Genomic DNA, 15,770 nt, shown 5'->3' on the forward strand with positions numbered 1-15,770 from the left:
AGTGCCACCTGGTTATCGATAACAGTTGTCCAGTTCTCCCTTCAAACATCCATGAATTCATTAGAAGGAACAGCTTATGAACGCAATAATGCACCATCTTAAATTAACATTTTCTTTTAACAAACAGAGTAGACACATTTATAGTATAGACACATTTTAGGCTTGAATCTCATCTCCATCCATCATAAGGATGACTCCCAGTTGCACCATTTGAAGATCAGGTTATGTTATTGCTCTTTATTTACATTTCAGGCACAGAAAATGTACTGCTGAGACATAATTGTATTTAGACCTCCTTGTTGCCCGCAGATGTTTCCAGTCAGACCTGATAATTAGGCTACAGCATTACAATGGCATACAACCAAATAGGACAGTTTTCATATGATTTTTCCAAGTTAATGACAGATCTGTTGTATGGATATCACAATATGATTTAGCACAGAAAGATAAAGCAACAATGTAGGCTAAGCAATGTGATGCTTGGGTCTCATGATCCACCCAAACTGATGGAAACGCTGATATTTTGACCAGCTAAAAGGGGGTCACTGTCTGTTCATTCCCACATCAGCATACACTAAAGTTATGCAAACACTGAGAAGAAGTGGACATAGTACCCAGGATGACCCCCAGCCTTCATGGGGCACACTCAGAGCTGACAAACGCCTACCACACTTTGCACTGTGATCTGGGAATGGGGATATCTTAGTCTAAAGTTCACCACTGCAATAGCTTTCCAGAAGCATACACAAAAAATATACATAAATCTACCTGTGAAATCTTATTGCTGCTTTTGGTGCACACTGAACTTGTATTTCCACAACAAACAAAGGGCCCATTGCAACTCTGAACACAGCAGGACTGAAAGCAAATCAGTACAAAATTTAGCACATACACTCAAACATTTACACATCTCTGTAGCACTAAATTAAAGAATTTGTTTTTTCATTGAAAATACTATGGTAGGGAGATGTGCTTAGGCGTTCAAGGACAAGATGACAGAGCACGTTCAACTATCATGCTCCATGTGTGAGAGGAAAAATAATTTCCTGAAAATAGAGAAGGAACTGGAAAAAATCTTAGGAAGGCCATCCTACAATAAGTACAAGGACAAATGTAGGCCTAAATCCAACACTGAGGCCATGCAGACCTATTTTTAGGCTAGGTTACACATGGCAATCCTGTATAGTCTATTATTGTGGCTTGGTTTCTAATTCTATTATAGTTCGGCAGTTAGATCTCTTATTGATTGATGCAATTCATCAAACCTAAGTAAAAAATGCTAGTACAGACCATTTAAAAACTCAACATGGTATGCCTACCAAGGACCGGTATGGTCATCTGACTGTGCATAGAAAAACAGAAAAGAAGAAGACATGAGCTAGTCTAAAAGTCATCAAAGATAAATGTAGAATACTGATGGGGGGCCTTGCTGCTCTGTAAGGACTTCACATGAGCCTAGAGCAGGGGTGGGCAATTATTGTTTTCCATGGGGCCACATGAGAAACAGAAAATATTGTGGAGGGCTGGGCCAAAATGCTTAACTCAATTCTGCATAATATTAATTGTATTTCATTATCAAAAGCTGTAAATAGCATTGTTTTGACAAGCTGGTAAGACTGGTAAAAGCATATGTTATGACTCAGTTATGTTATGAAAAAATGAGGTTGCCTTAAAAAATATAATTTAAAAAAAACTCTCCTCTCCTCTACACCTCTAAAATAAAAGCAATATAGCTTTTGTCCATCCATGAGTAACATTGTAATTTTTTAAATTTATTTTGTAATTCCAAATGATCTTAAACGGGCAGAGTCAAACAAAAGGACATGTGAAGCCCTGAAGATGCACGATGCCCAGGTCTGGCCTAGAGTCACTTTCCACACACAGCATTGCGTTCACTCACGTGCACAGCACGTATGGGCGGGGCATGGCGGCGCGTGTCCATTCTGCGTGCGCACGTTTCACGTAAGGATTTGACTGTGCAGCGGTGCAGCAGGTCATCTCTATCTCATTTGCAACAGACGAGGGTTGACTGCATCAAAGGATATCACTGTTGTTTATTTTTCTTCTGGTGAAATCAACGGATCAGGTGACACCATGAGCAAAGTCCAGGGCGGGATGAAATGCGTGAAATATCTGCTATTTGTATTCAATTTCATCTTCTGGGTAAGAGGCGCTATTCAGTTGTATTTGCATGGAAACCTTCATATGTGCATTGCGTGGTTTATGTCATTGTTTTAAATAAGCCTAGTTATTTGTCTTTGCATGGCTTTCACTGAAGCTGTGTCCATAAAAGTCGTGTATGCTCCTCCGTGTTCTATGTTTACATCTTCAACAGAGCGCTCCCCGTGTGTGTTTAGACTGTATCAGCTCAGAGCGGGTTTGAAGGTGGTGCAGCCCGTATGCACCTGCTGTTCACTGCTCTGTGACTTATGTGAGACTCCTACTATCTGGAAATCATATCAGACAAGAGCTAGAATCATCCATACCTCATTTATTACAGCCTTCTAGCGTCCCTGTATTATGCGAGGTCAATAATTCAATTTGATAATGCAATAAGCCACAAAACATAATTTGTGTAGGATGTAATTTTGTGACACGTTGGCTGTAATACAGCTGCTTGGTTTCCAGTGAACACCCACTTGTTTTTTGTTTGTTTGTTTGTTTTTTCTTCTTTTTTTGTACATGGTGATTGTTTAATGATCTAGAAGTACTGTCAAAATAAATAGTAAAATCTTAATGATTAATTTTTATGATTATTATCCCTGATTATCTTTATAGAAACTGATGTGATAGAAATGATAAGAGCACTAGGGATAATGTGCTCTGTGTTCACATTTTAATGTATCACTTATTATGTCCAAACCAAACACACACTAGCCTTATTGTTATAGGGCAGAGTAGTGTGATCCTCCCGCACCATACCAAACTCAGTTATTTTTCTGAGGTGAACTGTGGCCAAGCAGCCAATCACAGCACATGTTACGTCACCCTGGCACCAAAGAGGCTGTCAGTGGCCCAAATGCACCATGGGAGATGAACCACAGATGCTCCCAGTGATGGAGGATGAGATATGAGATATGGAACTTAAGTATTCAATATGACATTTTAGACATTTATTTTAGTTTGTTTACATTTGAGCAGTTTTAGTTAACATAAAGATTAGACGAGGGTCAGATTGACTTTCCATGGTCCATCCATTGGTTTTGATGTATAACCTTCTGTTTTTCATATGAAGAAAAAAAACTTTTCATTGTACCTTTCTACCTTTACTTTCTCTTTCCAAGTGAGCAGTATAATATTCAGCTCTCATATAACAGGTTATATAGTGACTATAACCTGTAAATACAACTCAATAAAACTCAATGAACCTGTTGTTAATCCCAAACTCCAACTAGCCTGTCCCATCTTAAGTGAATTTGAGTTTGGACGTTCTTTCATGCTTTAAAGTGAGTAATTTACATATCTGGCAGCACTTGCTTAGAATAAAAGAAGACACAGTGGGAACCCAGCCTGTGCATCAAAAGCTCTTTGACTGGTGAGAATGTGAGACAGAGCCAAACAAAATGGCGCTGTAAATGTTAATGAAGGCTTTGGGTTTGTGGCTGTGCGAATGTACGTTTGTCATGTGATTGTGTTATAGTTGTCAGGCCTCCTGGTTTTGGCAGTGGGTCTATGGCTCAGGTTTGACCCGGGGACTGTGGACCTGCTCACTGGAGATGGCGCCCCAGACACCTTCTTTATAGGTAAGTATATTATTGGATATTAGTAGAACTCCAAATATTAAACATTTGGACCTATCAAAAATGTGTAAAAAAACAAAAAAACAAAAAACATTTTCAATATTTTAAATATTGCAGTAACAATATTATTATGTCTTTGCAGCAAATGTAAATTACTGAACTGGTACTATAATAGAGACTAAACACAGGCAACATTTTTTACTTATAACTTTGCTTTTTAACTATACTAAAAATAGGCCTTTCAATCAGTAATTTGTCCCACATTTAGACATGACCTCTACAGAGCTCATAAATAACCCTAGATCACAACAAGAAAATATCATTAAGATAAATTCTGCTAAATTGAAGGTGACTAAGCTGACACATTTCTAAATGTCCTATTATGTGCTCAGATGGCTTTTCAATGGTTTCAGACAGACATCCTTTCCTGAAACCTCCTCATATAAAGACAACTGGCTTTAAAACATACAGTAGTTCACTCATTGTAAGTATCAATGCACACAATAGTCCCTGTGTCCCTCTCTCTCTGGCTGTGGGTGCAGAGGATCAGAATGAAGCCTATTCTTGTTTCGCCCGTTCAGACCATGACCTAAAATGGTGACTTCACTTCATCAGATTCAAAGAAGGAGCAGCCCCTCTCATGGCAGAGCTAGCAGGTTGGGTGGGGCAGGTGACACCAATAGACAATGATAACAAACTTGGGTTTACACACCTGTTTTTGGCAATATATCAAATAGCCAATGCCACAATATTTCTCATACTTTTGAATATGCAAACACCTATGCAAGTACCTCAACTTTATCTTTTAGCTTAATTTGAAATGCAAATGCAGTTTCTAGCTAAGATTTGACATTTTGTCTTTCCCGACACTGGTGGCCTTACAAGGGGATCTGCAGTTGCAACATATTAATTCATTATTGCATCAGTATATTATAATTAATAAGGAAGAGGGACATTTGAAGCAATGACTGAACATACATACGAAATAATAAAAATATAGCTTCTAGGTCAGTTAATAGTAAAAATGTGGGTATGTCTCGCAATCAGAGTTGGTGTTTAATCCTATAGGAGCAGAATTTTCAAATGATGCATCAAGACCAATGAGTTAATCACAGTGAAGGAAGACTATAGAGAAATTTGAGAAAAATCTTTTAAAAGTAGATGTTTTTGTTTATAAACTAATGTGCAAAGGACCATAGTGCATAGTTTGTAACTGCCACAATGTTATATTCATAGTTCCATGTTGTATTTATCTGCCATACTCCGCCTTTTGGCTGCTATATCATCAAGCTTTGAAGTGGAAATAATGTGATGGAAAACATTACAGGTTAAGATCCCAATTCCTTCCTATTAAAGGAGTTTGTATATACAATGGAGACAGGCTCGTATGTTCCCAGTCTACTTTGAATCCCTGTCATTCGTCACTTGGATAGAGTATAATATCTTCGTCCTTAGCTCTGTGTAGCAGCAACAAAACAACAGCCTGTGTCCTCCCCCTTGTGGATTAATTAAATTGGCTTGGTGGTTGCTGTCGATGGCACTGATGAGGCCCAGAGCAGAGTCCTTTGGTGGGGCGGGGGTATGGATGGTGTTTGGTTACAGAAACCTGGTAGTCAAGATGGGGAGTCTGGAGATGACGACATTATAGCTAGGACAAAGAGAAATTTTGAATTGGCACTGAGTAAACAGATGCTAAGGAGATACCTTGGGGCAACATAGATAGCCTACAAGTGTACACACAGTCTGAGTAAAGAGAGGAAGAACCCTTAATGAGACTTGTCTGGACATGGCGCTGTAATCATTCATTGAAACCAGGCTATTATTGTTGTTATTGTTTTGCAGGGTCATCTTTTATGTCATAATTTATTGACTAGAATATATGCATGTATTCTAATAGCAAGCCTATTGGCATTATTACACTGACAGAGGTTACTTTTTGTTAACTCATAAACCAAAATGCCAATTTAAAATCACTAGGTGAAATGCATTTGTAAATGATCAAAGGCTGGAGTGAGCTGATTATCACATTGTACAGTGGGAGGGAGAATCAAAGCTGCAATATCACCTCCTTCCTACTCAATATAACAAGCAAACTATTATAAATAAAACTCCCACAAAGCTATGGGAGAATGGGACAATGCTGACATCTCCTGGTGAAACGTTGAATTTCACCTAAGCTAACCCTACCTTTTCAAGCTTCAGTAAAGAATATTACTTCAGGTATATTTCTCTCCCTTTCTCTCTGTTTGTCCCAGCGGTGTACATTCTTCTGGGGGCTGGAGGTCTCATGATGGTGGTTGGATTCTTTGGATGTTTTGGAGCTGTAAGGGAGTCGCAGTGTCTTCTAGCTTCAGTAAGTGTTAAATGTTATTATTACATAAACTGATTCACACTGAACTGACTGGTAGTATTGTCTTGTCTGTTTGTCTGGTCCAAAAGCTAAATAAATAAAATTGGTCTATTTCTCTTACATTGTTTGATCATACATTATTGTCACGTAATGCGTTTCTATTTTTCCTAAATATTTTTCTTTGTTCAAGTTTTTTGCATGCCTTCTGATCATCTTTGGAGCCGAGATTGCAGCGGGTGTGTTTGGTTTTATCAACAAAGAACAGGTAACTATGCATTTTCTGATTCGTGTGTGTTTGACTTACTAAAATATATATTTTTAAAATGTGTATTTTTATAATACAGATTGTTGAGGAAGTTCAGAAGTTTTACAGCAGTTCTATCACCGACAACACCAATGGGAATGGCACTGTAATAGCAAATATTTATCACAAAACAGTGGGTATCTTTTTATTTGATCATCTAATATTAAAGCTTAAACTAGTAAACACATAGACAAAAATCTGTTTATCTTACCAGCTGGACTGCTGTGGAGGCTCTACACCTGATCCATCTCTGTGTCCTGAAGAGGCAGACAAAAAGGTCCAATCTGAGTTGTTATTCGCATTGGTCACTAGATGGCAGTAGTGCATGTTTCATTGTCTACTTTGTAAATGACTTGCTTGTTAGCTTCTTATGAAAGTGTTTCTCATGAAAATGAGTTAAGAAATGGTATGATTAAATGTACTTTTATCCTTGTGTTTAAGAAATTCAAATTAGTGGAGGGAGTAGTAATTGCTACAACATTTGTAGATAATAGTATTATTTGGTCTGTTATGTCTAACTGAACTTAAGTTGTCACTCATTTAAGTGTCTTTTTATAGGATTGTCTAACTGCAATTACAGACTTCTTCAATTCAAAGCTGCATATTATTGGCTACATTGGAATTGGTATAGCTGGCGTGATGGTATGTTTATTTTCACACTTCATTCAGTCATTTTGTTCATTGATCTAATTCATACATGGTGATTTTTATCTTACACAGTAACCTCTCTCATTTCAGATTATTGGTATGATCTTCAGTATGGTTCTCTGTTGTGCCATAAGGAACAGCAGGGAGGTCATATAGGAGTCATGGCCCCCACTAGGCCCTTTAATTTGAAATGGCTGCAAAAGTTTGAATTACATTTGACTGATAGATATAAAGTACATTTTGGACCAAATAGGAAGCAATACACTGGACACCAGCACAAAACTAGGATACAACCATAATTCTTTTACACAAATCTTTTTTTTTCTTTTTTACATAAAAGTTAGTATCCTTCTGACACATTCCTGAGTGTTCAGCATCTTTCTGTCAAACTGCAGTGCCTCTCAACAGCTACACAACACTACACACAAACGAAGCCTTTTTTGAACAAGACGAATGTTGAAACTTGTAAATATAAACTGTTATATAAAATGTGTTACATGCTCATACTTGCTACTTCAAAGCAAAATGACATAGGCCTTTTGTTAATTAAACCACATAAATGTGCTTAGTGTAATGTTTTGAGGACTAGCCTCCCTTTGCAGAACAAACTGTGCCTGTTAATCCACAAAGATATGCCTCCAGCTACTGCACTTTTATCCTTTCCATGTGATTGTATACGTGCTTGTTTGTCACCACTTACATATTTACTGACGCACAATGAGGCAGTGTAGACTTAATTTTCACACCCAGATAGTAGGGAGGGCGGGGTCTTATGATAAACTGTCAATTTGTAAATCCTCCAGGTAATTTTTAAGTTATGAGCTCATGGGAGCATGATGTGTTCTGTACTGTGACACTTACTCACTGTTTGAATCTCTGTGGTGTACATATTATTGTTGGAGTGATACATTTTGTCTAGTATAACATGGTTTGAACACATTTTAACTCCAATTAAAGTATGGTGCTTTAATCCATGTCTACTTATTTGATGTTTTTTTTTTTTTTTTGCATTTTGTTGCCAATAGAAGTGATTTTGGCATCCTGGAGGTTCTGTAACAGCAGCACTGCTGTCACAACTGTGAACTTTGTATGCAGAGTTTTAGATCAACTCTCTGATCTGATAAGAGCCAAAACATCCCGTCTTCACCACACATACTTATTTGAGATTATTACAACTCTATTATACTGACTACATACTCTACCAAACAACAAAATATAAAAAAAAATATAAATAAAAAAATCACAAAACAAACAATTCAGTATCATGTACATTTTTTTTATTTACATTGTACAAAAAGCTTTTATACATATAAAACAGTTTTCACATATTCTGTTGCAAATTATGCATGTTTGGCCAAGAGCACAATCTCTTTTAAGGCATAAACCACAAGTCAAACAAATGGTATGCATATAGAACACATATATTTTGTAACAGACAAATTGATGGTGCATCAAGTTTTCAGATTACTTTAAAACAATATCAAGTATTGAAGAGGACACAGAACACTTATTGAATGGTCCCAGTATTAATGGAAGGTTAATGATAAGTCAGACTCACAGTAACTTGAAATGGTGTGTAAAAGGTCAAAGTAAATCTCTTAGCAATAAATAATGTGTGTTTTTTTTTTAAACACCTTAATTGCAAGTCTGTTATAAAAGACTGCAATCAAAAAAAGTACTGCAAGCCACTCCATTCAGGTATTAAACACAAAAATGTAGACATACATTTATAACTGGTTTACGATTTCCCTCATGGAGGGAACGGAACTAGACCGTTTTAGGGACATATGAGTAACACTGGAACAGGTCCCCCAAATTGGTAAGGCTAGCTGTAAGTGCAAACATTTGCCCTGGCCTGCTGAGTAAGTCACAAGTGTTAAGTGCAACACAGCGGTCAGACCATACTGAAGGCAAAAATCAGGCTTTTTACAATCCTGAAGTTTTGCAAAATAGTCCAACAAGACCTTTAAAAAATGTAAACCAATGGTAGCTGCCAGGTGTACAGTTGTCTTGACTCAGATGTTCCCGATGCATAGCCAGCCATCTTCTAAGGTTCATATTCAATCAAGCAGCCTCAGTGGTGAGTTATCTAGGATATATTCTCCAACTCCCACAAAGTACATAACCTGTGCAATTCCAAACAGAGGAGCAATGACCAGGGCTCTGCAGCCTGCTCCTTTCAGGAAGGCAGAAGGTCCCTCTTTCCGCATAATTTTACTACGGGGAACAAAAAACAATGTAAATTATTGGATCACATTCAAAGCAAAAATCATTGTATATCACTTAATATATCTCACCTGATGCAGTCCATAACCCCATTATATGACTCTTCACTTGTCCCTTTGTTTAGAGACTGCAGCCTTGTCTTCACCACTAGGAACAACATAAATTAAGTTAATGCTCAGATTCACAAACATAGTAGACAAGTGCCCACTGAACACATCTTACCATCACAAGGATTGACAGCTACAGCAGCACAAGAGCCAGCTACACAGCCAGACAGGAAGGCCCAGTAAAATGGAGACGACTCCTCTGCACTGGGCCTCCCTAGACGGTTCAAGTTGGCAAAGAGGGGGAAATACACAATAGAGAATGGGACATCCCTAAAAGATAACAAAATGGCATTAGAACATGTAAATGGGAAAATGATTTGTCCATTTAAAAACATTACGAAGCTTACCTCATGAGTGTTGCCCCCAGTCCCTTGTAGAGCCCCTGGATGCCTTGGGTTTGTAGCAGCTCCTTGGCGATCTGTGTAGCAGACACAGCACGTGGGGCAGTCACCACCGTGCCAGAGTTATAAGAGCGACTAAGAAGGGTATTTGTGGTCCCAAGCTTTACTGGAGCCATCATCACAGGCTTTTGTTGCTGGGCAGCTGTAGAAAGTTGTAACAATATCTTAAGTAAATGCATGCCAAATCAACAAGTCTAAATTTGCATTTGGCAAATATTCAACAAGTTACTCACCAATTCTGCCAGCATCCTGCAGCTGTATCTTCAGCATCTCCATTGGAGTGGTGACAATGACCTGGCACATGCCTGCTCCACACCCTGCCATCATCTCTTTCAACACAGTCAGTCCCTTTCTGTTGATAGTACATACATCTGAGTTAAATCTCAAGAAAATAGGGGAAAAAAAGGATTTGAAAAATGTTAGGTTACCCGTCATTGGCAAGGTGATGACGGAAGAAGTCATTGGCAGCCAGTTTGATGGCCTTTTCAGGAGTGACCAGAGTAAGGTTGACAGCAGCACCTGATGGGAGACAAACTTACTGTTAACAGTTGTGTCGTAATAATATGTTCATTTACAACACAACCATTCCCCTCCATAGTCATCATTACCCCAATACATAATCAGTTACATTAATATAAATGTACTAGAATATACAGTTTAAGGAGCTTTGATCTGGATAAATATGAGGGACATCAAGATGTTACATAAATATGGTTAGGAAGAAAGTGAAACAGAAAAAATACTGAAAGAATTGAAAGCAAATGAGAAACCACATTTGAGTCAAATAGAGAAGAAACTAAAAAGTGACCATGTTAAGAACAATAGGATAACAGAAGTGTTAGTGAAGCGAAAAGACAGGACAGATTCTGGGCTGTTTTTGTGTCTTGAGACTTGAGGTAAATCTTGGCAAATGGCAGCTTTTAAAAAAAAAAAAAGAAAAAGAAAGATCACCCAAGGTCTACTTGGACACAATGCACAGTCCTGAAATTAGGGATGTTAAGAGATAGTGATGGGACACAAAATAGACAGACAAGAGGACAAGAGATGGCAAAACATAAACGTGTGCCTAGAGTTTTAAATAGAGCAATATTGTAAGAACCATTTAATGATTTGCCTCCAGCGTGGCTGCGCCTTATCGGCTAGCCTTCAATATCCCAGGGGGACCCAAGTCTGTAATATGAAAAACACAGATGCAAACAACAGCATTCCTCACAAAAGCAGAGGTCTATTCTTTACCACCTTAACTAAACCACTTCCATAAGAAGTCAAATTGATGACCAAATACATGTAATCAATAACTGCATGATTTAGAAATAATTTACACAACATATTACATATAGCATATAGACTGTTATGGGTTTTAACATTTGTTTTAAATATTAGGGGATTCATGCAGATGTTACTTGATCCCTAGAATGCTATACACTAGTAGTAATAAGCTAGACAACTGACCGCTCTATATGTTCTTTACAGCAATCTATGGTTGAAACATTCACATCTGTTAAGAGTCTTACCTCTGTACATTCCAAAGTAGCCTTCAGTTCGGACAGTTTTCACAAGACAATCCATCCTGTGGAAAAGACCAAATCAGTTTAAGTGATCACACACAGTCTGATCAGTGCAATTCATTACAATCTAATAGAGAAATAAAGTGAGCAATGCCAAATCATATAGCCACATATGACTCAGGTGGTCTGGAATTCTGCAATACATTCCTCATTATACATAGCTGTTATTGTAGGCTTTAACGTGATACCTATAGAATGCAGAGTCACAGATACCAGAAAATTGAAAATGGCCAGTATATTTGTACAACAGAATGTTAGTAATCAGACTTACATGCTCTTATACACCTGCTGGCCCGCTCTCTGATTTTGTAATCTGGTCTTTGCCAAGTCAATGGGAAAGACACAAGTGACACCAACAATGCCTGCAATGCCCCCATTGATGAGCTTGGCTGGGAGGCTGAAAAGAGAAATGAAAATTTAAACACTAAAATGAGAAACATTACAATTTTAAAGTATGGTATAATTTATTAATTCATTCAAGACTTACCTGATCTGCTGTTGAGACATGATGATTTAGGTAGAAGGTCAGGAAGATGTGCAAAACGCAGGAGATTCTAGTTGGTTCAATAAATACAGTAAACTGGAATAAGATAAAGAATATAAGTTACTAGGAAGTTGTGGACAGGTTCCTGTGTACTGTACCAAAGATTATCCTACAACAGCCCTTGGCTTATCTAAATACAGCAGGTCATGGGACACTAGTACAACCCCTGGGCGTGCCCTCGGCGACTTCACATACCGGAAAGCCAAAAATGGCGAGCCGCCCTTCTCCATTCGCTCAGAGGATAGAAATTAAAATAAAATATGTCCTACTAAATCATATATAAGCAACAAAAGACACCAAAGGGTATTCAAGATGGCTATTGCAGTAGGCGTATCTCATTTTAATCGGCTTTTTTTTTTTTTTTCTACTTCACTTAAATGTGTAAATAAATGTTACGGAACCTTGTCTATACATCCTTAAAACGTATCTACACACATTTAGATGGATGAAGCAGGAGGAAAGGATCATTCTAGAGACATTTCCCTGCACGGTGGTTTTTCTGATAGCGGTCATTTGTTTGACCATAGAAAACTTGTATCCACTGACTGTAAAATCTCGTATAGCACGCATTGTAATAGCGAAATGTAAAAATAGGAAGACTCACCAAAAAGTTGCGTTGTTTAGGCGTTTCTTCACGTTTGTTGTGCCTTTTTGTCCTTCAGTCACCCGTCACGGTCGCTGATATACTTGCGAGTAAGAGCGCTGGAAATTTCCATTGAGTTTTAAGCCGGTGGGCGGACTCCTAGTCATTCTTTTGGCATCCGAATAGTCCCTCCCCCAAACCATTTCAGCTCTAACAGGAAATCCAGTGCGCTACGTTCATTGGCTGAAATGGAGGTTTTCTTGGCGATTATTGGTTGTTTTACAAATTCCTCCTTATTTTCCACCAATCATACTGTGTTATAGCAAGTAAAGGGTGGAAAATGAAAACCATTGTTCCATTTGCTTTACTTTCATCCCCTTTGTCTAAAATGCATATTTTTTTCTTGGGGAAAGAGTACTGTAGTTATTTGAGTTTTCCTAGTTTAGCACAATGAGGCTAAGCACAGATGGTTCAAGTGGCCAAAGCTGGTTATCATCAGCATGACATCATTGTGGTGCAAGATGTGACTCACTTCTGTAGATTACATAAAAGTAATCCTCAGAAACATCTAGATGCTCTTGAATGTTGATGAAAAGTATTTGGGAGTAGTCTCAACAAAATAAAGTCAGTGTTGTGGTTATGTAAATCCAAATGCTTACAACAAAGGGATTTTATGTAACAGTTGGATCTAGAACATTTTAGAACCGGTTCTGTGGGCTTCACACAAAGGTGCTACCTGGCTGCAGGCCATTCTCACGATTATGTTTGCGATGAGCCTATTCATGATTTTATGAAAACAATTTGCCAGTAGAACTAAGAAAATGTCCACTGCTAATGCATGGAGAGAAAAATGGATAAAAGATTCTATAACAGGCTTTAACAGCTTTGCAACCAGAGAAGGCAGCTCTGCAGGCTGGTACAAGCCCCTGGGAAAAGTGTTCAAAAACCATGCTGCTACTCAATGGGAGACGTTTTGACGTTATGATTAAAATAAAATAGATATCAAACACTTTAGTATAAAACTATCTAAAGGCATATAATAAGATTATCTACTGTATATGTACTATGGTCCTGCATAAGCATTACACAGTCAAAATAGTGGCCACTGTTATATAAAATATCTTTACGGGTGAATAAACAGAACACAAACAAATGGTACATTTGTTTGAAAGCGTGATCGCTATGTGGCAGCTGGTTCTGTTGGACTGCTGATGGAAGCAAATTCCATGTCAGGTACATCGTTATCCGTTTGGGTATTAGGGTTTCTAAAACAAGAATTCAAACCATTTGCGCAGTACATCAGTGTGATCATACCATAACCAGGCTATAAAACTGAAGGTTATTCATGTGTTACAGTGGCACTCATGACTGCAAAGGTATAATGTGGAATAAAGTCAAGTTTTGAGAAACTCCCCTTGGTTTGTCTGTTTATTTTCCCCTGCTATTTTTCTCTTTCATTTCCATATACAGAAGTTTATTCTTAGGGTCCCTTGGGGGTCACATAGTCATCCCCTGATTGGCTGGCCATGTAACACTCAGTTCATGACCTCCTCAGGCATTGTGGGTATGTGTATCACAGTTCTTCATATCACATGTGCCATTAGTTGGTCGATTTGGAGTAAAAGTACAATATATGTTACTGAATATAATATATTATGATATATTGTAGCCTGACAGATAATGACAGCCACATCACACAGAGTAACATGATAGCCTTATTCTCTCTGTTTTTTTTTCAAATAGTATTGATGAGAAATAATAGTAACAGACGAGTGTCAACAGACAATCAATGGCTGTGAGCTCATTTACAGTTACAGCTTTGTGGAAGTTATACGACTTTTCCAGGCCAGGATTACAAGCACCACTAGAGTCAAAGTGTTACTAGGTGTGTCACTGATCACGTGCCTTTCACAGTGACCACTGATGTAAATATAGCCATAGCCTCACAACAGAGGTGACACTGTGGGGCGTTATGGTCGCGTGGGTGTTATTTTGTAAACAGAAAGTTACCGTACAAGACAGGATGTGATTAGGTCAAGCACAGATTAGTCAAAGAGTTATTTAAAGGCTTTTGATTTAATTAGGGGACATTCAGGATATACAGAGGAGGCCTGGGAGTCATGTACAGGAAGATAAGACATCACAAACAGTTTATGGACAGTGAAGGTTACATAGACACACTTAATTATATATGAACAATAGCGTACACAACACAAACAGCACAGAAATCTAATCTAATCTAATCTTTCTAATTGTGTGGAAACAAAATTAGAAAGGGTTAGAGCAATCACTTTGACTCAAAATATGGGTAAATGTGCCAAATTGGTTTAGTACAACTGGACTGACCCTGTTGTCGCAAACCAGGGTTGGTCCTGTGGGCACACTCATGGTTCGCTGTCCTGCAGGCACCACAGTGGCAGCTCATGGCCACAGGATATGTAAACATGGCATTACCAGCACAACCCGGGAGCAAGGCAGTGCGGTATTCCACTTTGTCATATGTACAGATTTTCTGTTTCAGCAATGGTCCCCGCAAAGTGTTGTCCTGGATCCCACAATAAAACATAGTGAGAAATAACAATATGTAGTCATCATAACGTCACTAAATAAATGCATGCATACCTTTGTGTGACAATATCCCATGCATATTGTGGTGTTGATTGCTACACAGAAGTTACACTCAGGTTTCTCTACAAACAGGGTGAAGTCAGATGGTACACACATGGGGAAAGCTGGGTTGAATAGAATAAACAGCCAAAAGCCAAACATTGACGTTTCCATGTCAACAAAGATGATTCAGCGCTATGGATAACCTGCATGATCACACCACACACATAAGCGTTTGAAAAAAGACAATTAAATGAACCACAAACCGTACATTGTCTACACTCACCTGTTAGTGCAGAGTGGAAGAAACTGAGGTTTGGGAACCTGATGAAACACTATTTATACAAACATTAAAATCCATCTTTATTCAAATAAGCCATAATCTTTGTTTTTAGGAAAGACAATGTCCATTAAGTCAATGACATGAAAAATGTAAGAGGCCATTGAGCTTATGATGACGTTCATGAGGAGAACTGCATAATGAATACATTCATTTTGCTGCAGGTCAAACCTTTACACAAGCTGCCACTATTTCCTGAGGAGTGTCCACTAGGTGTCATAGACCTACCTCATACAATTGTGGTGACAAGTAGACTTTAACCTGGATTTCACATTTCCAAACCATTTAACAGTAATGTGAATACAAATTAACTAAAACTGTGACATGGTGCAAAATTATGTTATGATTCCTA

General features: G+C 38.2%; 2 protein-coding genes across 2 annotated transcripts; one reads left to right on the forward strand and one right to left on the reverse strand.

Annotated features, from left to right (window-relative positions):
* The first annotated feature begins 1,994 nt into the window (after window positions 1-1,994).
* Window positions 1,995-8,012, forward strand: tspan2a (tetraspanin 2a). The gene is made up of 8 exons (XM_020940667.2): window positions 1,995-2,163; window positions 3,641-3,743; window positions 5,996-6,093; window positions 6,281-6,355; window positions 6,435-6,527; window positions 6,609-6,671; window positions 6,953-7,036; window positions 7,133-8,012. The coding sequence occupies exons 1-8, from the start codon at window positions 2,095-2,097 to the stop codon at window positions 7,196-7,198; spliced, it is 651 nt and encodes a 216-aa protein (XP_020796326.1). The 5' UTR covers window positions 1,995-2,094; the 3' UTR covers window positions 7,199-8,012.
* A 285-nt stretch (window positions 8,013-8,297) lies between these two features.
* slc25a55a (solute carrier family 25 member 55a) lies at window positions 8,298-12,631 on the reverse strand. Its single transcript, XM_020940676.2, has 10 exons — window positions 12,493-12,631; window positions 11,832-11,924; window positions 11,616-11,741; window positions 11,291-11,346; window positions 10,205-10,295; window positions 10,010-10,128; window positions 9,723-9,918; window positions 9,491-9,645; window positions 9,340-9,415; window positions 8,298-9,259 (listed from the first exon to the last, which is right to left on the reverse strand). Exons 2-10 carry the CDS (start codon window positions 11,849-11,851, stop codon window positions 9,103-9,105), a joined length of 996 nt encoding a protein of 331 aa, XP_020796335.1. The 5' UTR covers window positions 11,852-11,924; window positions 12,493-12,631; the 3' UTR covers window positions 8,298-9,102.
* Between the last annotated feature and the right edge of the window lie 3,139 nt (window positions 12,632-15,770).

This window comes from Boleophthalmus pectinirostris, unplaced genomic scaffold (assembly GCF_026225935.1).
Source record: "Boleophthalmus pectinirostris isolate CB_2022bp ecotype Guang Dong unplaced genomic scaffold, ASM2622593v1 HiC_scaffold_3, whole genome shotgun sequence".
Lineage (NCBI taxonomy): Eukaryota > Metazoa > Chordata > Actinopteri > Gobiiformes > Gobiidae > Boleophthalmus > Boleophthalmus pectinirostris.